Genomic DNA, 27,500 nt, shown 5'->3' with positions numbered 1-27,500 from the left:
TAGTCAATCTTCTAAGCTTCCCTGGTCCTCCTTCCTTGTCCACTTATGCCCAGAGTTCCGCGTCAATAGGTGCACACCCAATTTTGATTTTCAACACAAAGTGTTCCTTTAAGTCTAAGATTTGCTAGTTATTTTTAGCAATTAGGGGAGTGTTGAAGTAGTGCTACTTGTGCGTGGGGGTAAATCCAGATGTTTATCTTTCCTTGAGGATGGAGTTTACAGGACCTCTTATGGCGTTAATCGTTTTACTTTCAGACGCGAGTGATGTTGAAGTTGGGTAGAAGAGAAAGGGGACACTTGAAACCCATGTGCCTCGAGCTATGTGTTATTCTGAACATACGTTGAAATTTGAAAAATTTCGGCAACGTTTTCAAATTTGGACAAGGTGTACAAGTATTTGCCATAAATTTAATGTAAACGCCTCGTCCTTATAAATCTGCTGGTTAATATGTGTAAGCCGCAATATCTTCTCTTTGCGATTTCATGAGTCCTAACACACGAGCCTCGATACCAGCTATGACGTCAACCCATATTCAACCCAAAGACGAATAAAGCCTTTGAGTCATTCCTCATTTAAATTGTATTCCTCTTCAGAATGCTACGGTTGGTACAATGATCGCGTCAATTAACGCGACAGATCGAGATGTTGGCAACAATGCTCAGATCAAGTTTACAATCATCAGTGGAAATGACGATGGAAAATTTCTACTCAATGAAACAACTGGTGAATTGTTCACGGTGGACTCTCTCGATTACGATACAGCACCGAACTCTTACAAGGTAAAAGAGGATTTGATACTACTACTACTACTACTACTACTACTACTACTACTACTACTACTACTACTACTACTACCACTACTACTGCTGCTGCTGCTACTACTACTACTACTGCTACTGCTGCTGCTGCTGCTACCACTACTACTACTATTACTACTACTACTACTATTACTACTACTACTACTACTACTACTACTACTACTACCACTACTACTACTACTGCTGCTGCTGCTACTACTACTACTACTGCTACTGCTGCTGCTGCTGCTACCACTACTACTACTACTACTACTACTACTACTACTACTACTACTACTACTACTACTACTACTACTACTTCTACCACCTCCGTTAATAACAGAGCGGTCTCGATGCTTTTCACAATACAGAATAAGATCAGAAATCACGAAAACAAAAATCTAGGATGCAATATACATGGCTAAGAAACATAAAGAAACAAAGCAAATTTCAAATGTTTGAAATACAATTCAGTAAGGCAAACAAGTTTTCGACTTCTTGTAAAAACTATGACAGATATATATTGAAAAAGATATACATTTAAAAATAAACTAAGCACCATTTCAGAGAATATCTTGAAGGGTGATGGGTATGCATTAATGAAGTTTGATCGCTCCTCAAGTTAACGTAAAAGTAAAATGATTGTCTGCTTAGTCGGTCGTACAAAAATCTTGTCTATGTGTTCATTGGTCATACCTTTCGTATTTGACTCGATTCCACTCCACAAAGCACTCTCGTTCCACTGTTGTTTCCACGTGACAACACCACGAGCGAATTGCTCAGTCTGTTAAACCCTGAAACTAAGCGAAAATGCAGTGCTCTCCAGAGAACACTTACGATGGAAAACGCGAACTTTGACCCTTACTTGCATTTTGTTTCTTGTTTTTGTTAACAGCTTGCGCGCAATGGTTGCACTTGATCCCTTGCATAATTGTGCGCAACATTCATGACAATCGAGTTTTTTTCTGATACATCTTATTCAGCATTCCCTGACTCCCGAGGGCAAAACCCTGCGGGGAAAAAGATCGCATTTCTTTTACTTTTAATTACGTTAATGTTGTTTTCACCTTTGTAACAGCTAACGATAAAAGCTCAAGACCTTGGAAGTTCGTCATTATCGAGCGAGAAGACTATAACCATTGCTTTGACCAATGTTGATGACAACACGCCAATCTTCAACGAGGTAAGTGTTTAGGGAATACAAGAAGACAAAAAATATCACAGAAATCCCGAGGGCGGTGTGTTTCAAAACAGATGAATGAAATTGGCCACTTTCAAAAATACCATACTCTTAACTTTGTTTTCCCTCCACAATTTTGCTTTAGCATTGTTTCCAGCTTCTCTTGAGACTTACAGTGGTCCCAAGAGAAAATATAAACAATGCTTATGCACAATTTTGAAGGGAAAACAGAGAGTATTATGATATTTTTGAAAGTGGCGATACAGAGAAATGGAGAATGGAATTGGATGGCGTAAAAATTTCCAAGTCTTCGCCCCTTCCCGGTTAGGAAAATGAACGACTCGTATTTAGGAATAGGTCAGCAAAAGATAAAGTGTAATTTCTCCAATGTGGTTTTGTGACATGATCATTACTTTGAAGCTATACATGATACAGGCTAAGGTGGTAATAGAAGTCAATTTTGTTTTGTTAGCGACAAGTGAAGTTATCAGTCGGTGAAAATCGTCCTGCTGGAGCCGTAGTAGGGTCAATAGCAGCCTATGATGCAGATCAAGCGGGTCCTATATTTTACTACATTCAAGGTAATTAGTTCTCTATTTGCTTGTCTTGCTGTACCTTTTTCTTATATGACCTGTTTATGTGTATGTTTGTTCACAGTGTTGTCTGTTTGGATTACTGTATGTCTCTCGTTCCATCTGTCGCCTTATTAACCAGCTGTCTTTCTGAATGACTGGCTTTCAAAACGTCTTTGTACCCGTCTGGCTGCTGTACGGTCCATTTCTCTTTCCAACTATTTGTCGGTCTCCCATCTGCGTGGATGTCTGATTAGCTTTTTACAGTTCTTTTAATTTTTCAATACCACTGCCTGGCAGGCTATTTGTCTATATTTGTCTGGCTGTCTGTAAGCATGCCTGTCTGTCTATCCAGTTTGACGGAACATTTCTCTGTCTTGTCTGTTAGCCAGTAATTCTGTCTGTCTTTCTGTCTATTAAACTTTGTTACTTCGTCAGTATTAATGCTACTGTCTGTCTGTCTGTCTATCTCTGCCAGTCATTCAGTCATTTGATCAAGGACAATTCGTAAATCTGTCCGTTACTCTTTATGTATTCAATATGCATGTCTGTGCGTCTGCGTGACTCCCAGCCAGTCGTTCCGGTAGTGAGTCGATCATTCGGTCATAAACACTCCGTGAATCTGCCAATCAGTAAGTCTGTCTGCCTATTTGTTTGCTTCCCTGTTCTTTGTAGTACTTATCGCGTTTTACTGTATGGTTACTCCTGAGGAACTCACTTTTTTTTTTCTGTTTGTACGTTGGCTTTGCAGTTGGAAATATTGGAAATATTTTCCTCTTGAATGAGACCTCAGGGATTCTAATTACAGCTCGTGAAGTGGTAGGTATTTATCAATAACTTGTTATTCTTAATAAGTGTTTTTACGTACAACCGATTTGTAAATAATGTTTGATTGCTTGTAAAGAGGCGCATTAATCTTATCGTGTTCTCATCAATCATTTTGGTTACTGGTGCTTGTACATGACGCGCTTGGTTAACACCAGAAACCCATAAGAGTTGAAACGTGTAACGGCCCCTTGTGTGCTGGGAAACAAGCTTCTGAATATTCAATTTGCTAAGTACCATATTTGGAACAACAAGAGCGAGGGGTTTCCAAATATGGTACTTAGCACTGAAACATTCAACCAATCAGTTCTCACTGAATATTCGGAAGCTGTGAACGCGCGTTACACGTTTCAACCCTTATGGGTTTCTGTTAACACTTATGAGAATTCTTCATATAATCCTTGAAAATTACTGAGAACATATATCGTGTCTATGCTTATCACTCCCTTGTAGTTAATCTCCCATCAATAAGCAAGTTACACTTGTGAATGTTGATCTTGTTGACTTTGCTTTCCTCGTAAAGCTGAGTAATTCATACTGGCGCAGTTCGGTTCTTGGCACGGCTACCCCATCTGTAAGTTGTCTGTCGCAGGTTCAATAAAGAATGATGTCCAAAATACACCGTTGTTTACTTTTTCCATGAAGCGCGACTGGAAAGTGTAGAATACCGGCGTTTTGCGATTGAAAATGTTTTTTCTTAGAAACGGGATTATCTGACCAAAGTTCATGCACTTAAATGTTTCAACCTTTGACAAAACCATATACAGCCCGCAAAATCAAAGAATTTTTTTCTCTCAGATTTTAATTAAATGCTATATTTTTCGTTCACTCTTACAGGATAGAGAGGACAGCCCAGCGTTCTTTCTGTACATCAAATCCTCAAACGTAAAGGTCTGTTAGGATTTCTAATTGCAATTTCAAGTCAATTTTTGCCAGGCACTCTTTTTTGCCGATTATAGAGCATGCGCATATGACGTCACGGGTACCAAACTATTCCTCTAGGACTTTGAACTTTTTTAATGCAAACATTGTTTTGGTTTTGCTTTAAACATGACGTCTGCCGGATCACGTGAGTGAATAAGCTTTATTGGTTGATTGTAGCTAGATCCAGTTTCCCTTCAGGCAAGGAGCAAAAGAGCTATCCAGGATGCAGCTTTAAATGGAACGAGCACGACGCAAGCCCCTCTGCCAGGTATTACCGTAGCTGTGCAACTTAGCGCTGGTTATTTCAACGGTGTATGAGTCAAGCCTTCATTTTCACCATTCATCTCCCATCCAGAACTTTTAATAACGTAAATCCCCTATTGAACCCCCCCTCCTCTCAAATAAGGCCCCCCTGTCTAATAAGAACCCCTTTCAGAGGCAGGAGGGAGAAAGTTATTACGCTCCCACCCTCCCCCCCTCCCCTCTTTCTCTCTCTTAAGCAACCCTCCCACCTTATTCTTCATACCAAAATCAATAAATGATAGACTGTATTAATTAATTGCGACGGTAGCACTTTACGTGGACGAATCCGGTATGGTTTATTCACGTGCCTGAAGTTCGGATTTGGTTCCTGCAAGTGAATAAAAATGTTGCAAATAACTTGTACAACTCTTGTTATATCACTCAAAACTCCATGTCAGACAGTCATTGCCCGGGTCCAAAACACTAAGTAGGGAACCGTAACTCTAGTCTGTTTCTTTCTTCTTTTTTTTGCTACCGGTGATGCGTTTCGCTAAATTAAAGAAGCCCCCCTCCCCCCCCCCAAACATTCTTGAAATAAATAAGCTCCCCGGAGGGCTTAATTGAGGATTTACGGTAAGTGATTTTCTTGAAGTAGAAAAGTGTTTCTTTTAATCAAGAGAATACATGTTATAACTACTAAGTGAAGTACGAACGCTAGAATTGATACTCGCACCAGGATCCCATGAGTTGGAGCTTGCCTCTCCCGTACCTTTCTATTTTTAGAACGCCATACACACACTGTTCAGAAGAAATTTATTGTCACACGAAGACATAAAACAACAAAAAGACGCCCATAACCCAGAAGTGTCCATCTCTGTCATTTGGCCTTGGCCCATCGTCAGTTTATTGTATTATCTAAGTTTAGAATTAACAGGTCCCGCCAAATTGTGGCCAATCAGATTGGGGTCTGATGACTACAACCCTTCTGATTGGCTTGCAATCAAGAAGCCGCAGGAGGGATTGCTCGTGCTTAATGCTAAATCGTGCATCGTGAGTGCAAGGAACACAATACCTTCACGTTTATTTCCCGCAAAAATCTAGAAGTAGCCGTGCTAAAAATAGATAATACTGATAAGTGATGGGCCGCGCATTCCATCGCAAATCGAGGCTTCTGGACTATGGACTTGTGACTCTACTATCGGCTAGTTCGGCGAACCGGTCATCATTCGAAAACATGCCTTTAAACTAAATATTCTTCTGCTCTGCTCAAAATTAAAGTTTTAAAATTTACAGCTCGGGTGATAACCTAACACACTCTGCTAAATTCTGATAGTCGATGTTTTTTTCTTTTCGACTCTATTACCCTCCTTATGCCATGTGAGACCCTATTTTAGCTAACGCATGCGCACTTATCCTTTATCATAATTTTCGCCGTGATGTGCGCTGAACTTCTTCCCTCAAAACTAGATGATCCCAGTGTACAGTTAGTGATCGTGGAGATAGCTGATGAAAACGATAATGGTCCATATTTCACCAAACGACTCTACACAGGAGGTAAGCTTTCAAGCAATGCATGCGTTTTACACATTAAGGTGGTTTTTCTCTGGGGAAGGAATGTACAGTGGTGCCTCGGAGAGTATTCTAGTCAGCGATAACAACAGAGGCTTATCGTGTATCATTTATATGGCGCATTTTCTTTATGGATGTACTCAAATATGCGTTCAACTCTGAATGAGAAGCAAAATAATTTTTTAACATGCCTGATAACCCCAATTGCCGGCAAGAGTTCTGGAGTTGAGTTCGTTACTTTCAATAACAAATGTTGGCCAATTTTCAGAACGGGTTAAGAAAGGAAAATCCGCCTAAAAGTCCAGGGAAAAAATCTACTCTCTTCGGCCTTCTAAGATAAGGATGTGTTCTCCTAAATCAAAAATTAAGTAATTTTATTTGCCGGCCGGCTTTGTTTCGTTTGTTCTTCTGATTCGCTGTTTTGATTTCTCAGACTTCCTTTTGTGATGAAGCATGTGTTTCTCTTTGCAGGAGTCTCCGAGGATGCGAAACATGGAAGTGACATCCTTCAAGTTGCTGTAAGTATCTTCACTGCGTTTTTACTCGTATTTAATTGAACAGATTCTTTGTAAGAAGATTTATGTGATGTTTACATCCTGATCCCATCGCCTGGAGCTCAAAACCCACGTATTTTTATTGGTCTTCGTTTGTTCCGACCACTCACAAAATGAACAGTTTCTACTTGGCCTAAGAGCTTTGTTGGTAGAGTACTGCAACGGCATCACAGAGGTCATTGCTTCAAATTGCATGCAAGCTTGAATTTTTCTGGATTTCCTTTCGTACTTTCGTTACTCCTTAATGCCCGGGACGACAGCTTCAACATTTGCTTCAAAAATCCGTTCGGTTCGATTTTTTTGAATGATGTTGAACGATGATGACTGCTGGGTTAACGTTCAGCAAACGATTTCAACGCATCATCAACATTTGATTCAAAAAAGCTTCACGAGAGGCCTTGTATTCAGTCCCAGGCTGTAGCTGAAGTTGTTACTATGGATACGGACATGGATACGTCATTGAGAGACCGGTCTTCAACTTCATTCAACATTCGCAAAAACAAAAGAAATTAATGTTGAATGATTGTTGAAGCAAAGTTTAAGCGCTTTTAAACTCATTCAACTTCGATTCAGCATGTTTCAACACGGTTGAAAGAAGGGAACAAACGGTTCAACCTCGCAGTTCAACAAAATCGAATGGATTTTGAAGAAAATGTTGAAACTGTACATGTTTGCCCAGGCCTTATTTACGCGACTTTTTCTAACTGCGATGATCTAATATGTTAAAATGCATCTTTTCGAAGTTTAAACATAAAAATCAGGAGTGGTTCGCTCCTAGCTATGGAGGTTCTTGCGATATTTACAACTACTTGGATGCGAAGCTAATAGATTCAAGTGACATCATTTAAGAACTGCGATACCAATAATCAATTTATTCAACTGTAAACTGTTTCTTGACGAAGGACCAGTTCTCGCCTAAGTAAGGAAAGTGCAAATCAACTTGAATTAAATCCCGTCTTAGTTTTTGATGAGAGGGGAAAAGCAAAGTGCGCAGAGGAACACCTCAGCTCCGTGTCGAAATAAAGAAGAGAACCAACGAACTCAACAAGTACAGCAAATAAATAACTATTTAGCATCGTGCTTACTTGACACGGCATACCTCATTTTGTGAAAGAAGTTACCCGATATCTGTAGAAAACAAGCAAGAAAATAGGCCATTTCCGAGTTCATGTCTGCCTCCTCTTCAAAGCGAGTCAAAGTGCGAAGTTTTTGTGATGGTAGTAAGTTCTACTTCACATATGAATGAAAACTAATTTTCATAACAAAAACTTCGCACTTAGACTCGCTTTGAAGAGACATGGCAGACATGAACTCGGAAATGGCCTATTAATTTAATGAGCTTAAGGTGATTCCTCAGTATTGCACTGCGCATTCTCTATTGCGCGTATGGTGTGTCAATATTTGTAAATTGGTCAAATTTGCAATTTAAGACGCGTTTACACGACACAGGTAAAATGGTACGGGTCCGATAAAAATTGGAACGGTTCCAATCATTTTTGTAAAGAAACAGTGAACTTTTATCCGTTCCGCTACAGGACCGCTACAGGACCTATGCCTCTGTCCCGTAAAAGCGCCTTTACTTTGCAACTATGGCGTAAGTCGATCATGCACGCTGAAACAGTTGTCAAATCACGTGAGAGAAGAAAAATGTTTAAGAAATTCATCGGAAGGAAAAAAAGATATAGCTAAAAACGTACACAAACAAACCAATTACCCAGGGATATAAATTATGATCTTGAAAACAGCGAATCGACAAACGCTTTGAGTCGACGTCGTTTTAAGTTGAGTGATTTTTCCATAAACTATGTAAGACAGTGTTCCATATGCTCTAGGCTTTTTACCTATCACTCTCGTTTAGCTACGCAAAATGTACCCTGAGCCGATGAAATAACGCGCGTGATTAGTATCAGGACAGGCATCAATGGGGTAAAATTGGCCCATTTTATCTCTTAATTAAGCAAGCACGGTGACTTATCTTTTTTATTCTCAAAACAGGGATTACTAGGGAACATTCAGGGAAAGTTTTAAGAAAATCGTTCGACAATTTTTTTGCCTGAGGAATCACCTTAAATGAAACGAACTTGTTTGATTTTTGGGATATCTCAAATTTCAACGAGACGTTTTGCCGTTTGTCGTAAACTCGATGATAAATCTTTCTCACATGTGGCGTCGAATCCGGGAATCGATCCCGGATCGATTGGCCTTCACATTGGTGAAGGCCAAGTGCTTACTCCACTGCGGCAACCTTGCTTTCCGCCACAATTGTTTGCATCATTGTTTTTTTTCTTTTAACCGAAAGAGTATTCCTTCGCGTTGATTTCAAACTCCATCCTTGTTTTACAAGGCAAAGGATGCTGATGAGGGAAACAACAGCCGAATTGCATACGAGCTACTCAATAGCAAGGATGTCGGAGAATTCACCATCGACCGTGAAACGGGCTGGATAAGGGCTAAGGCATCTTACGCTGGGAAGTTTGGCAGAGAATTTATCGTTGACGTCATCGCTAAGGACCGCTTTGGAGTGGAACCATATTTCAACGACACCGCTGAAGTTAAGGTAAGATGCAATTTGCTTGTTCAGACTTTTTAAATGGAAAGAAAACGCTCTCCAATCCCTCTCCTTTCCTTTAAATCTCCCTATCATACGACATCTGATACATTTGTGAGGTATCGATCTTGCCACGTGGCGGCTAATGAACAGGGCAAAATAGAAAAGGACATAAATATACAATATTCTTCCATAGCGATAATTAATAGTGGCAGAGTGACTCCACATGATGTAAAGAAGAAAGAGAAGCAACTTATAACAACTCAGTTCCTATGGCATGAAGTTGTCCTTAATTACATAAAGTTTCAGAAAGGGGACTGCGTGGCTTGTTTTTGGCAAATACACCGCACGTCAATAAAGTATTCAGTTCTTTTTTTTTTTTTCGTCGTAGCACCGTGTTGAAGGAAACCTCCACCCCTACTAAATGACGAGAAAACATCACATGCCATCACTTTTAGTGAGACTTAAAGCGTTTGAGATGACGGCTTTGACCGCATATGTTATCCCTGGCCCAATTTTCTGAAGGTTTCTTTTTTTAGCGTTTTATGATTGTGGATAGATCTAAAGATGTGTAAACACCAGCGTGGACGAAAATAGTTTGCATCCTTTTCGTCGAACCAGCTGGATGGGAGTCATTGAGTGTTACCAATCATGCCCAAACTCATTTTAGGTTCAGTTCACCATTTCACTTCTCTGATTGGCTTAAAATCTCAGCGAAACGAGAACGCGAACGTTCTCGAACGTTCTCAGCGCAAAAGCGAACGCTATTTCCCGCGTTCTCTTACCGCTGCATGAGCAATATATTTTGTCTTCTGATTTCTAGTTCAATTCTGTCGTTGTAACCTGGTATCATAAAGTTTCAGTCATTACTGAGGTTTTCCAATTTGTTGCAATGTAAGATCCTTTGTTTTCTTTGTTCTGTAGATCTACGTACTGACTGATATTGAAAGGGCTGTCATCATTTCGGGGAGATCACCAGACTTCATTCGTGAAAATCAAGATCAGCTAAAACAGTAAGAAGATAATTCTGGTATAAACCAGCGCACATACATAAATGGTGATCAATAAATAGCTGTTTTTAATTTGTTGGTTCCCAGCGACGTTGTATAGCCATCGTCAGCGCAAAAGAAAGTCAAAATAATGATCGCCTTAAAGCAACACCCGTTGCTCTAATTGATACCTTTACTCAAGAACAGGGTTTTTACGGGTTGTGCAAACCCTGGAAGGTCGAGGGTTTCCATTACTGTAAAATCCAGGCCTGGAAATCCTCGAAAATAAGGCGACGACACGAAAAATCCTGGAAAATCAGATCTATGCTAAAACAAAACACTGTTATTTTCTCTATTTTTATAGCAACCTCCAACCTCTAATTCATTGCCTGTTCCTTTTTTAGTTAGCTTCAAAGCTATTCTATACCCATCTTTCTGTGGACACTACTGCTGCATTGTAACAAATTTATATTTGAAAGGTAGAAGTGATCGCCACACTTATCTGGACAAATATTTAAGGAAAAGTTTCTTACAGACACTTACAGACACTTACAGATACTTGTTCGGCTCATGTGTTCCCGGCCTTTCACGAGAACACACGAGCCCATCACGTTGACCTGCTCCAATCTTAGTGGCGGGCTACATAGCTCAGCTGGTAGAGCATTGCATCAGCATCGCAGAGGACATGGGTTCGATTCCCATTGAAGACGCCTAACTTTTTCATAGGTCTATAGACTTCTATAGAGCGGTTTTCAAATGAGTGTCGTAAAACCAAAACCATAGTAATTACTTTAACCAATCAAAAAGGACGGAGACAATCCAGTAAACCAATCAAAACTCGAAGTAATTACACGTAGCCGACACAAAAGGCGGGAAAATGTGCACGCGCGAGCCACAATTGGTTTTGGTTTCACTTCTGATTGGTTGAAAAAGTGGCGCGAAAACTTTGAACCAATCACTGAGTGAAGTAGATGCAAAACCAAAGTAATTCGCTAATTACTTTCGACACTCACTTGAAAACCACTCTAAGGGACAATTGCTTAAATTGTCCTTACAAGTGCGACGATAACTTCTACGTACCTTTCGTCTAGAACCCGCAGTTTAAATTTATCTATATATATATATATATTCATAAATTTGTTTTTGGTGGTAAGAAATTTAAATATCTTGCCTTTTCACTTCCTTATTCAATTTTTCATCTATTAATTCAGGAGTTTTTTTTAAGATCTAAATTTTAATTAATTAGCTTTTTTAAATTTTTTTTATTCATGCAGAATTTTGGAGAATATCACTGGTTTTATTATTAACATTGATGATATAAATTACTACAAAGACGAAGATGGCAAATATGATTATGCCAGGTAAATGAAAAATATCCAATACTTAGCAACTCACTGAGCACCATTTAAACGTGCCGGTGAACGAAGTGATAAAGTGAACTGGCTTGTTTAGAGCCGGATACGTTTTCTGTGAAACAAACGTTTGAGTCAAATTCGTCCAGTTGTGAAAATGAATCGCGTCTTCCAAAGTCGTGAAGGAAATGTTTTCAAAAGAGCAGAGGATTATTTTGCGGAGGTCGAAATGTGAAAATGAAGGAAACATTGCATTTGCCTCTTATTATCTCAAAACACAACAGTGAGGTCCTCTTAGGGGGTTTTGGGAAAGAAAGGAACTTGGCTTACAAGTATTTGAACTTGGGAAAGGGGAACAGCGACAAAATATCTTAGGGAACAATGAAACATAAACCATTTTGGGGATCGAAAAGCTGAGAACACGTTTGCAGGTAATTTCGGGAACAAGAAAACAGAAACGAATTTTTAAAGGGAACAACCATCCCCCTCCCTCCCCCCCCCCCCAAATTCTGAGAGGGCTTCAACAGTGAGTGAATTGCTGTCACAGTTAACTCTTAACATTAGGGGAGGAGAGGGTGGATGCGAGCAATTTTCAGCTATTGTACCTGCCACCTAACCTGCTTCATGCGTGATTCTTATTTTACACCTGTGCATCGAAGACATTGATTGCACGAATACAGGATAATTTTTTTTTCACAATACCGGACTACTTGTTATGTAACCACAACCTTGAAATATCTGAATTGTGCGCAATAGTTCACTGAGCCCCTAGTTTGTAGTTCAAGTTGGCGTGGGATATGGTGAGGCGAGAAAGGGGATAAAGTAGTTAGTAGTTTCTATTTTCTCTGTGCCTCTCTTTCCCCCATCTCAAGCTGCCCCCCTCGATAACGTCTATTTCTCACCACCCCCCCTCCCCCTAGATTGTCGTTTTCTTCCTCTCTGTGCATCGCGACCTCGTTCCCAGGTCCCTCTCTCTTTCTTCCTCAAGAAGAGAGAGAACCCTGGGATCGAGGTTGTCTGCATCGACAATAGAGACGAGCGCCTTCAGTGCAACCAGGTTAGACACGAATTAGAATTTGTCTAATCTCCTGTTTTTCTTCATTTGTTATATTCCAGGACCGCAGTGCTGTTTCATGCAGTTGATCCTCAAACAAATAAAGTGGTCGACAAAGATGTTGTTATAGAGTAAGTTCGATAGTTAGATTTTGTAATTCAGTTCTCCTGTCTTGATTCCAATCATGGTTTCAACCGGTACAGCTTGTGTAAGAAATGGCGTTTAATAGTTTGGGACGTTGTCAGTTTGTGTTAAGGTTAAAGAGCGTTTTCGTGAGATGCTGACAGTTGGCGTCTCTGTAGCTATAGTGCCAAGAATTGATGCCGTTGGTCAACAAAACCGTTTCTTCTAAGGGGTCACCTATCCCAATAGTACCCCCGACCAACAGGGATTAACTTTTGTTACCAGCGCAACCGCCTGGCTAATTACCGTATGCGCATGTGCGACTCTGAGTAAAGCGAGAGTGTAATTTTAGACGTGGATTATTGTGGCATCTCACGTAACCAAGATTTTGTCTTCAGTCATTTTGCCTCCTTTCAAGTTGTGCGGAAGTGACAAAACTAGAGACGAAAGTCTGGGTCTCTTCCTAAGATGAGGGCACAAACAGCTTAGTTTTTTTCTGGCTTTTAGAGAACTCTCCGCGTTGTAAAGTCCTTTTTTTGCCGGATTCAGTCTGAGGAAACAATCTGTTACGCGCTCGGTCGCAACTCTTTGCATTGCTTTCACGACGTCTCTTCAGTATTGCGGCTTTATTTAATATTAAGATGATGAAAGAATCACTAAGGCGGTTCTCATTTGTGGAAGTGTTTGTACCACGAATTGCATTTGCCCTGTGTAATTCCTTTATTTTAAAAATTTACTTTAAAATTGCTTCCACAGCAAAATAGATAACAACTATGACAAGCATTTGAAATTCTTCCAAGAATGGAAAATAAAACAAGTCCAGGTGAGTCTCTGCTTTAATTTGCTTAAATTCTAGCTGCTGAAAAACCTTACCAAGGGAACTATTGAAACGTCGCGAAAACGTGAAACAGCAAACAGCTGATGTTTGTTGTAAGAGCATGAAAATTCTCTTCTTCTAACTTGTCTCTCTTCTTGTAAAACAAACACCAAAGTAATTACTTCAACCAATCACAGCACGTGCAAACAGTACAATGAACCAATCCAAATTCGTAGCAATTCCTTGCAACTTGCTCAAAGCGCGGGAAAAAGCGCGCGTGCAAGTCGCGATTTGGTTTAATTTTCCTTTTCATTGGTTGATAAACTGGCGCGATATTTTTAAACTAGTCACTGATTTTTGGCAAAACAGTAATTTCAGTCCGCTGTTTGCCAATTGCCGTAAACTCTGAATCGGAACATAACTTAGCGCTATCGCAAGTATCTCGCGATTATTCCGTCTTGTTCATCTTGTACAACACGTGCGAACAATCTTGTCACTGGATTGGGACGAGCGGTTTTAATGTCAAAATAGAAAATGAATTGTTCATTGTTATGCGCTCACAATGTAGTCAAAAGCTAAAATTTTGTGATTTCACGTTGTCGTTTTGTGTGGAATACGGCAAAGAAATGCACGGAAATTTGTGCCCCGTGTGCAGCTTGAATAAAGGAAAAGAACGGAACTTTATTTAAGTGTATTTAAGTGAAAAATAAGGAAAACATCGTGTTAGGTTTGATGGTAATTTAATTAAGCATTCTAACTTTCTTGTTCTTGTTACTAGCGTAATTTAATTAAGCAATCTATGTAGTTCATCAATCCATGTAAGCTTTTTCTCTTTCGTATTCTTTTATGTAACTAGGGGGTCCAGGTCCTATAAGCCCCACGGATTCTTCTGGGCTCCCTTGCCATGTGATGATTTCTTTTTATGTTGTTTTTTTTTTCGTAATGTATTGTGGCTAAATAAACTGAACTGAACTGAACTGTCCAGTCGTTCTGTGCTGGAGCACTAGTTGGGGACACTGTAAACTGAAATTAACAATTAACGCAAATCAAGTAGCCGTAGCCGACGTCGTTGCTGAAACGAAATCTCTCCACTGATGTTGACATCCTATATCAATTAATTTGAGCAAGAAAATAACAAGGTCAACGAAAACGCTACACTTCAAAATATAGCTTAACGCTGTCATAAGAGTTTCGCGATATTCCATTTAATTGTTCACTTTTTGTAATACAGCCCGGTGAACTGTCCTATCACTGGTTTGGTACGAACGCTTATGAAGTAAAGATAAAAGGCATTCGGTTCATTTTTGCGTGCTTATACGTTGTCGTCGAAAGCCTGAAATATATAGAGGATATTACACGGCCGCGCGGAGATACGAAATTTCTCTTGGAGTGTTGAAAAATATTTCACGAGTGAGCGCAGTGATCGAGTGAAATATTTTTCAACACGAGAAGAGAAATTTCGTATCTCCAAGCGGCCATGTAATATTCTATTAATTATATAAACACCAATAAATTAGAAATGCTAAATCATTCACAAAAGGCATCGAAAGGCGCGATTTTCAAGTGTACCCATAGCAACAGTGATCTTTTCACGTCTGAAAATAACATGTGATGACATCATGTTTTCGCGCGAAAGCTCACTTGGCATTTCATTGTTGTTTATATAATAAAACGGTTTTTTTTTCACGTTGTTGTGCACAATGCAGCTGACTGAGAAATTATCCAAAGTGCGTGCCGCACGTGCAGCAATGTTATTTTACTCCTTTTAACTAATAATATTCTTGTTTTGTGGTGTTGTAATTTGCCCTTGCCATCGTTGTAGTCGTTGGCACATCTCCCTAATGTTGATGATAATGACGAGGATGACGATGGCGAGTTTTTACGATCGATTACGATTTTTGCTAGGGATGAACCTAAAAATGTCATCTTAAGGACGGTGCCTACTATTATTATTGCGCATACGTTCTGCGCATCTCGAGATACTCGGATTTCCTATTGGCGGTGCTTATTAATACAGGGATATTAATGCGCGGTTCAAACTAAGTGGAGAAAGCAGAACTTAGCAAGTGCTCTTGGTATTCAAAAGGAAAATTGGGGATAACCACGCAATTATCAGAGATAATTAAGCTTCAAGTTGACAAACGGAACGCCATACATTGCTTTGTATTTAAAAGCTTTTTACAAATATTGTTGATTAATTATCTTTAAAAAATGTGTGGTTACCTCCAATGCTTTTCCCGCATCTTCAGTAAACCGCACAAAAATACCTTTGAATTAGTAGGCACCGTCCTTAACATGTCAATATCCTATAATGTCATCATCAACAGAAACGAGAGACAACTTGTTTTAGTCTTAACTATATTGCAAGTATACAGGGCCTTATGAAATCATATTTAATATCTCAACAGCCTCACGTCGCAGCAAAAAGATCAGCTGAATTTCCAATTGTGCTATATGTAGTTATCGGCCTGGGTATTCTTCTTTTCTTCGTCATCTTAATATTCTGTTGCGTGGTTTGTCAGCTCAGGAAAAGGTAAGCAAGCCACTTTCACCAAAGACTGTTGTGAGGCTAAACGGGAAGATTATTCAATACTTTCGCTATGAAAGGTCAAACGTCTCTTAAACCTTCAACACAAGCTTGGTGAATCTTAAATTAGGTAGAAATACTAAGAAAAAATAAGGATAAACAAAAAGAGCAACAGCATTAACACGAATAAAAAAAGCTTCGAAGTGACAAAACAAATTAGTATGTAGCTCACATAAAAACGCAACTACAAGCAAGGTGATCTGGTGACGTAATTGGGAGGACTGGGGAGAAAAATTGTAATGCCGTATGCCACAACCGCGCGCAGCCTTTAATGTTATTTTTGAATTCAGCATGGCAGAGGCGAGGTTAGATCTCGGCGGTTTCCACTTGAAAGTTCATTCAGTAACAGGAAATGAGGGAGACGCGGAATGATCTGTTGCGTTTTGGCGATGGAAATACTGCAGGGAGTTTACAAATAACACCTAAGGGCGCGCGCGGTTGTGGGATACGGTGTCAAAATTTTTCTTCCCAGTCCTCCAAATTACGTCACCAGATCACCTGGAAAGCAACGTAGGTTAGAGAGTACCCGGCGTTGTGATCTGACCTTGTAAAGCGCAGACTATCAATTGGAGCTCTGCTCTGCTATGTCAGTCTTTAAAGCAAGCTAAACATGTGACATTTGCATGTTGGCCAACTCAAGGCACCTCATTTGTCTGTGGAAACTATAGTGACGGTAATTTGTCTTTCACCTTTAACGCTTTTTTCAACCCGTTCCAAAAATTACTTCTTATTTTCGACGGTGATGTAAAAACTGAATATGCTAAAAAGTGTCTGTCTTTTGCATTAATCATCACGTCATATTCTTTTTGTTCATTTTGGTAAAGACAAGAGAGAAAACTCAGAGCAGCCACTGCGGCAAGTTATGGAGGTAAATGCTTGATAAAATGAATAAAATAGTTATAGCGATTCTAGTATTCTAGTATTTTCCATTCATTCCTTTTTAATTCCTTCCTTTCTTCCTTCCTCCCTCCCTTCCTTCCTTCCTTCCTTCCTTCCTTCCTCCCTTTCTTCTTTCCTTCCTTTCTCCCTCCCTCCCCCCTTCCTTCCTTCCTTCCTTCCTTCCTTCCTTCCTCCCTTTCTTCTTTCCTTCCTTCCTCCCTCCCTTCCCCCTTCCTTCCTTCCTTCCTCCCTTCCTTCTTTCCTTCTTTTCTTCCTCCCTCCCCCCTTCCTTCCTTCCTTCCTTCCTCCCTTTCTTGTTTCCTTCCTTTCTCCCTCCCTCCCCCCTTCCTTCCTTCCTTCCTTCCTCCCTTTCTTCTTTCCTTCCTTTCTCCCTCCCTCCCCCCTTCCTTCCTTCCATCCTCCCTTCCTTCTTTCCTTCCTTTCTCCCTCCCTCCCCTCTTCCTTCCTTCCTTCCTTCCTTCCTCTCTTTCTTCTTTCCTTCCTTTCTTCCTCCCTCCCCCTTCCTTCCTTCCTTCCTTCCTCCCTCCTCCTTCCTTCCTTCCTTCCTTCCTTCCTTCCTCCCTTCCGTCTTTCATTTCGTCATTCCTTCCTCCCTGCCGCCATCCCTTCCTCCATCCTTCCATTTCATCATTCATTCATTCATTCATTCATTCATTCATTCATTCATTCATTCATTCATTTATTCATTCATTCATTCATTCATTCATTCATTCATTCATTCATCATTCATTCATTCATTCATTCATTCATTCATTCATTCACTCATTAATAAGTTTATTTATTACACGTTTTCTAAATGCGCGCAAACACAACTGACAAAGCTAAGCAAAATGAAAGGACAATCTAAAGCAACTATATATCTGATATTCCGTATTTTAGGTTCTCGGTCAGCAAATTCAAATTCAAACGGAACAGTTACATCCCTTCGTACGACAAATATGAATATTTATGAAGGGTAAGTCATTGATTAATCTTTGAAGACAATACTGTTTGTAAATTGGTGCAATGCACAAGGTAACATTTAAGACAAATAAAACTAGGCAACTTATAGACAAATCACGGGCGGGAATCGGTTTTTCGCTACCGGAAGCTCTGAGGAGGGAGGGAGAAGTTTTTGAGACATTTGTAACAGCGAGGTTTTGTGGATGGTTGATGGAATTCTCTTGTTTTTTTTTTTCTCTTCATTCTGTGACGTTTGTGGTGCGGTTTCTCGATCGATTTCATGTGCACGAAAGTTGCCTGTGGTCACAACAGATTCAGGGTAGCCACGTTCTTTGAAAAACTGACACATTCTGTGCACTCAGGGGCCACTCAGCCTGAGAAATTGAGAGAATGGAATGGCATTTTTGTCGTCCAATCCGAAATATTCTGCATGAGTTAATTTTTATTTTATTTTAGATCAAACCCTATCTGGGTTGATCCATATCACAACTGGGGCTTGAGGACAGATGAAGAAGATACAGCTAAGTAAGGACACTTTGGGAATATTTTTTTGTAATTCTTGCCTCATTTTCTAATCGAACAGCGAAGGAACTAATTGATCTCAAGGTGCCTTGTATAATAAGATATCCCTAAGGATTTTCGCCATTGCGCAGAGAAGCCTAAAAAATGCAGGACTTCAATGGTGTTTGAACCTGTGATCTCGCGATGCTGGTGCGACGCTTTAACCAACTGCGCTATGAAGCCACTGACGTTGGGAGCTGGAATGATTCATTGATTGATTCATTCATCACGGGAACACTTGAATCCACAAATGACCAGCTCCCAACGTCAGTGAAGGTCACGGGTTCAAACCCCTTTGAAGTCCCGAATTTATCAGGCTTCTCTACTCAGTTGCTAAAATTGCGTTCATAACTGCGAGGATCATAACTTCACTTGATTTATTTTTTCTGCATATACGCAACTCCACAATCTTTGACTTAACACCAAGTTATAAACGTAATGTTGTTGGTTTTTTTAAAATTTAATTAATGTTGTATATCCCCGCAATCCCGCCTGTGCAAACTGTAAAAGACGCAGGCCTTAAATAATATCCTGATTGATTCGTGGTGTGCAAAGCAGTGTTGACCGAATTTCGCTATTTGATATTCTAAGGTCGACTTCCCTTGCAGGACTGTCGTTTGTGAATTATGTTTCGAGCGTTATCTTCCGAATTCAACATTCCACGAAACTGGCTACGGATATAGCGAAAAACGTGGATTATCATGCCAACATCATGTTTCCGTTTCACAAAATTCTGCTACAAATCGCGAAGTTTGTTTGATACTTTTCTTTAAACAAATGATCTTCGTACAGCTAGGCTCTCCATTGAGTAATTCAGAGAAATTTTGCAGTCAAAAGATAAAAGAACACCTCTCGTAATTAGATCTAAACCAAATCTTCTCTAGCAAACAGCGCTGTAAAGCAAATGGCACCGCTGACACTGTTTAAACTTGTGAATTCTTGTTCTACTCACAGTGAGCCCTCACCATTTTATGGAGGCACATTTCACATGGCTACCCAGGATGCTCATGGGGAGTTATATGAGGCACAGGTATGAATTAGCACCCACGCCTCCTCGACCATTTCACTCTACTGCTGGTACGCTTCTTCGTTCTCTCTTTCTTTCCATCTCTTTTGTTCTCTTTTCATGTGCTTAGGGGCAACAGCACGACTCGGGGTCCAGACTGATAATAGACTCTTCTCCAAAATGGCGGCAACGGGTTTGAATGAGTTAAAATTGAACTGAATAAAAAGCCGATGCCAGAAATAGAAAGAGCACCTTTACTTTAGTATCCCTGCAAAGTTTCAGCGTATTAGGTGTTATATCAGCTGAGAAAATGTAAGTTAAAAAATGAAAAATTTACAGGCTTTTGAACGACTGGGGGTATACGTTATACCCCCAGTCAAACACCTAATACGCTGAAACTTTGCAGGGTTACTAAAGTAAAGGTGTTCTATCTAGTGCTGGTAGAGAGGTTTTAAAATGAGTGTCGTAAAACCAAAACCAAAGTAATTACTTTGGCCAATCAAAAAGGACGGAGACAATCCAGTAAACCAATCAAAATTCGAAGTAATTACATGTAGCCGAAACAAAGCGCGGGAAAATGTGCACGCGCGAGCTACGATTGGTTTTGGTTCCACTTCTGATTGATTAAAAAAGTGGCGCGGTAACTTTGAACCAATCGCTGAGTGAAGTAATGCAAAGTAATTATCTAATTACTTTCGACACTCAATTGAAAACCATTCTATACGTTTTTAATTTTAACTTATTTGAATTTTCGGCCGCCATTTTGGAGAAGGGTCTACTGGCTTGTGATTTCTAACGTTCTGTCAAAAGGCGTCCCTTTACCACCGGATAGTTTAATTTAGTCCCTTATTAAATCATTCTGGAACCCATAGTTGTGAACCAACCCCTTGGCTTTCTGTTCTCTATAATCAGACATAAAATCTCTGATAAAATACTTATATTTTTCACTTTCGAGCCGATCATCTATTATAGCACTCCCACATGTGCAATATCTGTTTCGTGTTCGTTGTTATAATGGATCATTTAAGGCTATTCATAATATGTCACCTAGCTATATAAGTAACCTAGTGTCTATTAAGTCGTGTTCTGCTTATTCTCTCCGATCAAATTCTTCATTAATTTTGGACCGTCCCAAAGGGCGTATACTCTCTACATTGGGAGCTCGTTCTTTCTATGCTGCCGCCCCCACACTGTGGAACAGCCTCCCAGCAAATATTCGGGATATTACATCACTTAGTATTTTTAAGAAGAATCTGAAGACATACCTTTTTAGTCTAGCTTACCACAAGTAATTCTTAGCAGTGGCATTTGGGGGCTTGGGGGTGGTCAACTGTGCATTTTTCGTTTCGGGTTTTATTTTTTTTAATAGATTCTTGTAAAGCGCTTTTGATCATTTATCATGTTAAAAGGCGCTATATTAAGTGGAAATTATTATTATTTTATTATTATCTCGAAACCACGGAACCCTCCCAAATGTATTGTCCAACAACATCCCTCGTTGTTGTGTCTAAGGGTGCTTTCCATTTGACAGTACTGACCGGACAGACCCGGCATTTGGAAGGACTGACTCTACAACGCATTCAAATTAACACACTTCGAGGATGATTAAACTCCACCAGAAGAATTCAAGGGATTATAATGCATGCCAAGTGTCCCTTCAAATTGTAGCATTTTCTTCGCAGCAAACTGATATATCTGGCCGGCCAGTTCTGAAAAAAGGGAAGCGCCCTAAGTACTTGTAGCCTCTTTCGCTGGTGATCTTTGTCAGTGACGTGGTTCGTTATTGCGTTATCGTCATCAGCGTCGCAAGCATAGACATAAGAAACATAGCCGTGCTTAGTGGAGTCTTCATAATTGGTTCTATTGTTCAAGTAAAAGACGCAAATTGAAAAGTTTATGTGCCACACCACTGAAAATCTTCCGTTAAAATTTGTGTGTCAGTGGGTGAACGACTGTCAGCCTGGTTGCCGAGTTTCTGCGACCGAGAACTCGGGAACCGGGATGGAATTTACATAATTCCAACCCAGTAAACATCTACGCGTGCGTAGTTATGTAGTTCATCGACAACAACAACGAGTTTTATTCACATTTCACTTTGTAATTACAACTTAGTTTCATGCGGTAATTTTAGTGTAATGGACAGTTACATGCATGTAATTTATAAGAGAAAGAACTTAAAATACAGTACAGTAAGGAAATGCCTAGCATCTCAATAAACCGTTAGGTTTCCGAGTTAGCCACTAGTCTCGTATTGTTTCGGTTATCCTTTGGCTGATGTTCTCCATATGAATATACTACAATTTTCATCCGAATAATCAGACCCCAACTAGGTCAACTTTTCAGCACTTATGAAGAGGCTCTAAGCCGTGTTTAGAGACTAAAGTGAGAGTCATTATGTGTCATTGGACACTTCATACATTTGAAGCATTTAGTATGTCTCTTGATCTTTTTAATCTCTAGTCTATTGAAGTGTATGCTCATATTTTAACCGCGGGCATTCGTAATTCAGAATGGAGAACCTACAGTTTTTGAGTTAGCTCTTTCAAAATGGTTTTGACGCTGACTTAATTGTTTTTTGTGTGGCTGAAAAATCCAAAACTTTCCCAGGCGTCGCCAAATTGGATTTTGCGATGTATTACGTTTGCCTTTGTTTTAAAGCAGGCTTTTAAGAATACACCTTGCTTTCCATAGAGGTGACCTTAAAAGAGTGTCTTAAAATCTTAATGTAGTTGTTTACATCGTTAGTATTAATGCTCTAGTGAGCATTGGTGGATACTTAACACAAATGCTTGTCTGGATGTTAAGGGAGGATCTTGAAAACGCATAAGTTCGGATGGAATCAAATGTATTTCCATCATCCATTTTTAATTGCAGGAATTTTCGACCGACACACCCGACGACGACAGTTTTACCGAAGATAAAACTCGAGCAGGCGGTTCGGCAAGTCGGAAAAGTTCAACCACGCCCGCCCCCCCTGAGGCGTACGAGTCGTCTCCAAGAACAGGGAGGCATGTTTATGACAGCTTAGGAAAATACATTGTCACTTCCATATGATTAATAAAAAACAGGATATCATATTTGCACGACATATACTTGTTTATGCTAAAGGAATATCAGCAATAATATGGCGCAAAGCGAGAACGAGTGAACGTAACATTACTCCGGTGGTTACAGTAGTTTTAAGACAAGAACATCCTGGTATTACAAGTAACCTTTTTGCAGTTCATCGTTGCGGGGCCTTAAGGCCCGTGCAGACGAAACCAACTAGTTGGCACAATATCGATTCATTGTTGTTACATGCATAATTTCACCCATCTAGACACCAAACGAAAAGGTTAGTTTGCGGTGGATTGCTCAATATCAGGGTGACTGGTAAACCTGTGCCACGATATTAGAGAGATCTCGTATCGCGTTTAGAGGAAACGTAAGGCTGAAATTTGGGTTTTCGAAAAATCAAATTAATTTTAACTTATTTGTTTTCGCTCAATTCCGGTAGGTTAGCGTAAACGCGTTTGCAAAGGGAATACATGCACTTTTTCAGTAACCTTCACCAAATCGTTTTACACTTCTGTACGAAGCGTGGCAGAGACAAGTACAGTTTTGGCGATGCCTTTGTAATTTCTATCTTCTTTCATAAAAACCATACACAAACGTGTGCTTTCACAGTTCTTGCCAATTCAAGCATCTTCTTCGACAGTATTTTGCTGGAAAATACGAATGTTGCGCCAGTCCAATCAATTTTTTCCGCAACTGTTGACCGACTGAGATCGCTTTTTTAAAATAACTCTCCTTCTAAAGTTTCTCTGCCAGTCTCCGGAATACCAAGTCTTTTTCGTAAAAATATTTAAATTGGTAACAGTCTCAAATGTCGACCTCGGGCTTGCTTTCAGGAAAAGATAAAGACAGAATTAAATGAAACTCGATGATATCCAAGCATATTAACGACTGCACCGCATTTGAAACAAGTGCCTGTCAGTGAAAATTTAATTGTGACTGTCTAAAAATGAAGTGCCAAGTTCAGTGCACTTCAACCATTTGAAACGTTTTTCACTTTTGAATAATATTGTAAGTCTTCCTATTCATTTTTACGAATTTTCGTCTGCCTTTCAAAGTAGGTTTAATTAACATTTTTACATAGATATTTTTTTTCTTAATACAAGCAGTTTAGAATATATCAGATTTATAAGGGAGCTTGAGCGGCGGTAGACAAAAGCAATAACTGCAGAAACTAACAGTTTCCGTAAGCAAAAACATTCACTATGACATGAACGGTTTGCATTTCGGTAAGTAACTTTCTTTGTCATTTCCTCCTCAAGGACGACGTGAGATGGTCAAATTTAAGGTAAAAGTAGATCACATAAAGATCGATTTCAATCTTTTGTTGAACTTCCATGCCTTGCAGTTGAATAGCTTGGTAGGTGCTGAACAACTTTGCACTCCGAAAAACTTGGAATCATCGATTACTGAACGCAAAGTACGTTGCATTTTCACATGACGTTCTTTTGGTGGCTGTTTTCGCTTTGCCTACGCTCCACATTCTCCGCCAGCCCTGCTGGCATGGTATGTTTAACTGAGAGGTGCCTTAAATGTATATTTATAATTATTTAAATTGTGAATATATGAGCAGGCACCCTGACTGAGTAAAAAATAACTGAAAGAACAATTAAAAAATAATCGAATAAACACAATTTCGGTTGTCTTGTCTTTCTCTTTTCTCTTTTTCGGCTTCAAAATTTGATTCAACCAAGAGTGAATTCACTCTTGGTTCATGGACTACGCCGATGGCCTACCCAAATGGACTACCTCTAAAAAATACTATTTGGAATGAGTGTTATTGAAAGAAGTGAATTGATTATAAGTACTGTACGTACGTACATTGAACGTCCCTGGTATAGTTTCGTCTGCACGGCCACATGGTACTATATTGCTGAGGAATTGCACAGGTCTCATTTCACTCACATGGTGTATTATCAGCCGTCACAACTATTATCGAAAGCTAACCTTTTTTAGGATAGGTGCTTAGACTAAAATACTCTTGATCAACGCCATTTAAAATGGGTGTTTAGGCTTAAGCACTATTTGAGAGTACCCCAATAGGCCATTTTACAGTTGTTTACGCAGCGACCTAGCTTATGAATGGCTGCGAGGTTGTAATGCTAATTAGTCCATATTAACATTACAAAAGCATGAAGGTTTGTATCAAAACAGGGTCACCGGCGGCCTCGCTTCCATATTTAGGCCAGGTAACTTACTAGCTACAACTGTAAAATGGTCTATTGACTGGGGATCAGTGTTTTGTCCACTACCTTCAACATCTGTTCGATTTTGTTGAACGGCATTGAGCGATGTTGACTGCTGGGCTGGGAAAACGGTTTTAACGTCGATTCAACTTCGATTCAACGTTTTTCAACAAGGTTGAAAGGGAGGGTGATTGCAGACGATTTCAACATCGCTGTTCGACACAATCAAACCGAGTCAACGGTTGTTGAAGCAAATGATAAAGCCGGTTGCCAGGCCGATATAAGAACACTATAACCTCAAGTTACAGGGCGAAAAAATCCAAAAAAAATTGTTTGGTGCGGTTGCATGCAGAGTGAATAAAAAACAAAAGATTCACATTTGTGTGCTAACGTTGTTATTCAGAGTACCGCAAAAAAAAAAAAAAAAAAAAAAAAGATCTAAAATACGTGTCGCCCGAGCATCACGCTTATTTTTCCACTTTAAACCACTAATATTACTGTTTTCGTCGACATCGTCATCAGATCTTTAAGCTCCGAGAAAGTCTGCGGGTCGCTAATACCAGCCTCAAGTTTAGCTTTTTGCTGTGTCTTCCAGATATCCTCCCATGGCTTGGGCAGAAAGAGAGGGAAGTCGGTCTTTCACCGACAGATGTCTCTTGTTTGCAGCTTCTTTTTTTAAATTAATAAAGGTTGCAGAGAAGTAGGCTGATTCAATTTTTCTCGACAAATAGTCACAATGATCCAGATGATCAGCCCACACCTGCCATCATTCCTTGTTTGTTTATTATTAATTGTTATTTTTATGTATTTACTTTTTGGGACTGGTGCTGCACTGTGAAGCATAGTGAAACACTGAAGGACCCAGTGTGCCCTTCGAGGGCTTGTCACCTTAAGCCATTCTCCACAGCAATGGGAACTCAGTATCCTCCTGTCTTCGAACCGAGCGAAGTTACTCTTTTAAGTCCCACGGACAATTAGGAACAAGCATTGTGACATGCGAAGGAGCCTAAGATTTGTGGTCCTTATCCAAGAATGCTATAACATGTTACCATTTGCTGATGAATTTGGCAATTGTTTTTGATTGGCTTTCTTACCCGGAGGGGAGGGGAGGGGGAACTCCCTTATATGGGCTATATAAGTATCAGCGGCACCAAAGGGTATGGTTTTTTTAGCCGTTTTAATTTGGTCTGAAACAGGTTATCGATTTTTACCATATTGGTCTGAAATAGGGTATGGTTTGTTCACTCAAGTCTCGAATTGGGTATGCATTTTAGAAGAAGCTTTCTCTTCATCATTAGGCAATAAGATCATCAACAAAGCCTTTCTCAAATTATTACGCTAACCGTACGCGTGTAACAGTTGAAATAGGACAGAGGAAATCGGGTATCCAATTTTTGGTCAGGTCTGAAATAGGGTAGGGCAAATCGCAGATTTTGGTCTGAAATATATGGGATAAGGCTATCAGGAAGCGTGCTGAACGCCCCCACCCAATTTTTTCCGGGTTTCCTACGATCAAAAGCTCAACGGCTGAGCCAGCGGCTCTTCTTTTATCCTAGTGTATCTGACGTCACGGCAGCCATGTTGGTGGAAAGAACAATAGCGAGAAAGTCTTTTGGGAATTTGACTGCATTATTATGCAAAACTTGAGCTACCTTTTCCGGTGTTGTGGCACCAAAATGGCCATTTTATCACGCGAGGGCAAAGAGTTTTTTCAGTAAAGAGGAAACCACGCAATTTATTTTTGTTTAACAGTCCGCCATTACGCTGGTCCAAAACAATTCCAACGACGTCCCTTACTGATTTGAGTTTATTCAGCATTCAATATTAGGAAAGAAGAACAAGTCGATCACAGAGGTTGAGTTGGGTCCGGTCGCCAGTGCCTTCCGTCATTTTGTTGGCTGTGTTCTATTTCGTGAAGCCTGGGGCAAGTTCATAAACCCGCGGGAGAATGATGCGAACAAAATGGCGGACAGAAAACACGAATAGAACACAAATGTGGATCTTTTTCGAAGCACTCCGATCCACAGCGAATGAAGTGGAAATATGTGATTAGCATACGTTGTGCCTGAGCCTGAGCCTTAGTTTGCTAAATTTGCGTAGCGTAACGGTTAAGATTTCGCCGACACGAGTGGTCTATCCAGACAACCGGTAAGTAAAATCTTTTAGACTTAATTGTTATTTATTTCATTTCATTTATTTTTATTTCTATGTTATTTTGGGGTGGTCCACAGGGGTAGTCCGTGGACCCGGCCCGAAGGGGGGTCCATGGCTCGGGGGGTTGGGATTTTCTTTAAAAAAATTCCCTAACCTTGGAAATTGGTCAAAATCCCGACCTGGCAGCAAGTGAAGGTGGTCAAATGTTCTTCTTACGATCAAAATCCCTACCGACACTGGGCCGAAGCAGTCTCAGTGTTGAAACTGGTGGTTGTGGTTGGACACGACAAGACACTACTTGTTTCAGGGTTAACAATTATGTTTCCATTAAGAATTGTATTTAATAGTCGGATGTGTCGTAATGGTCAGGAAAGTAGAACTGTAGATTCAACTTTTCCTATCATCCAGACAAGTGATTCAGATCGCCACAGACGCCTGGGGCAAATGTTTCCATGTCCGTAATGTGGCGTAGACCTAATAGAGATTGTGCCGCAGACTGATTACGGACCGTTGCAGATCATATGAAACCAGGCTCAAGTCTCTGCATTGAATAAAAATAATA

General features: G+C 40.0%; 1 protein-coding gene and 1 long non-coding RNA gene across 7 annotated transcripts in view; both read left to right on the top strand.

Annotated features, from left to right (window-relative positions):
* Nucleotides 1-24,218, top strand: part of LOC138003444 (cadherin-23-like) — an 81,166-nt gene extending 56,948 nt beyond the window's left edge. For both annotated transcript variants that reach the window (XM_068849516.1, XM_068849517.1), the window contains 19 exons: nt 595-780; nt 1,877-1,981; nt 2,451-2,559; nt 3,302-3,369; nt 4,213-4,266; nt 4,477-4,567; nt 6,010-6,096; nt 6,583-6,629; nt 9,010-9,222; nt 10,138-10,226; nt 11,477-11,563; nt 12,671-12,739; nt 13,488-13,554; nt 15,957-16,081; nt 16,960-17,003; nt 17,915-17,990; nt 18,434-18,502; nt 19,493-19,568; nt 22,419-24,218. In XM_068849516.1, coding sequence (XP_068705617.1) covers nt 595-780; nt 1,877-1,981; nt 2,451-2,559; nt 3,302-3,369; nt 4,213-4,266; nt 4,477-4,567; nt 6,010-6,096; nt 6,583-6,629; nt 9,010-9,222; nt 10,138-10,226; nt 11,477-11,563; nt 12,671-12,739; nt 13,488-13,554; nt 15,957-16,081; nt 16,960-17,003; nt 17,915-17,990; nt 18,434-18,502; nt 19,493-19,568; nt 22,419-22,598 — 1,842 coding nt within the window. In that variant the 3' untranslated portion in view covers nt 22,599-24,218. The remainder of the gene's footprint in view (nt 1-594; nt 781-1,876; nt 1,982-2,450; nt 2,560-3,301; nt 3,370-4,212; nt 4,267-4,476; nt 4,568-6,009; nt 6,097-6,582; nt 6,630-9,009; nt 9,223-10,137; nt 10,227-11,476; nt 11,564-12,670; nt 12,740-13,487; nt 13,555-15,956; nt 16,082-16,959; nt 17,004-17,914; nt 17,991-18,433; nt 18,503-19,492; nt 19,569-22,418) is intronic.
* A 2,526-nt stretch (nt 24,219-26,744) lies between these two features.
* The window catches only part of LOC138003443 (uncharacterized), a 199,688-nt gene continuing 198,932 nt past the window's right edge, over nt 26,745-27,500 (top strand). For all 5 annotated transcript variants that reach the window (XR_011123553.1, XR_011123552.1, XR_011123551.1 and 2 more), the window contains exon 1: nt 26,745-26,932. This is a non-coding gene — a long non-coding RNA (uncharacterized lncRNA). The remainder of the gene's footprint in view (nt 26,933-27,500) is intronic.

The sequence above is a fragment of the Montipora foliosa genome, chromosome 5 (genome assembly GCF_036669935.1).
Source record: "Montipora foliosa isolate CH-2021 chromosome 5, ASM3666993v2, whole genome shotgun sequence".
Taxonomy (NCBI): Eukaryota; Metazoa; Cnidaria; class Anthozoa; order Scleractinia; family Acroporidae; genus Montipora; species Montipora foliosa.
Note: the sequence above shows the minus strand (reverse complement) of the source record. Positions and strands in the feature narration are given on the sequence as shown.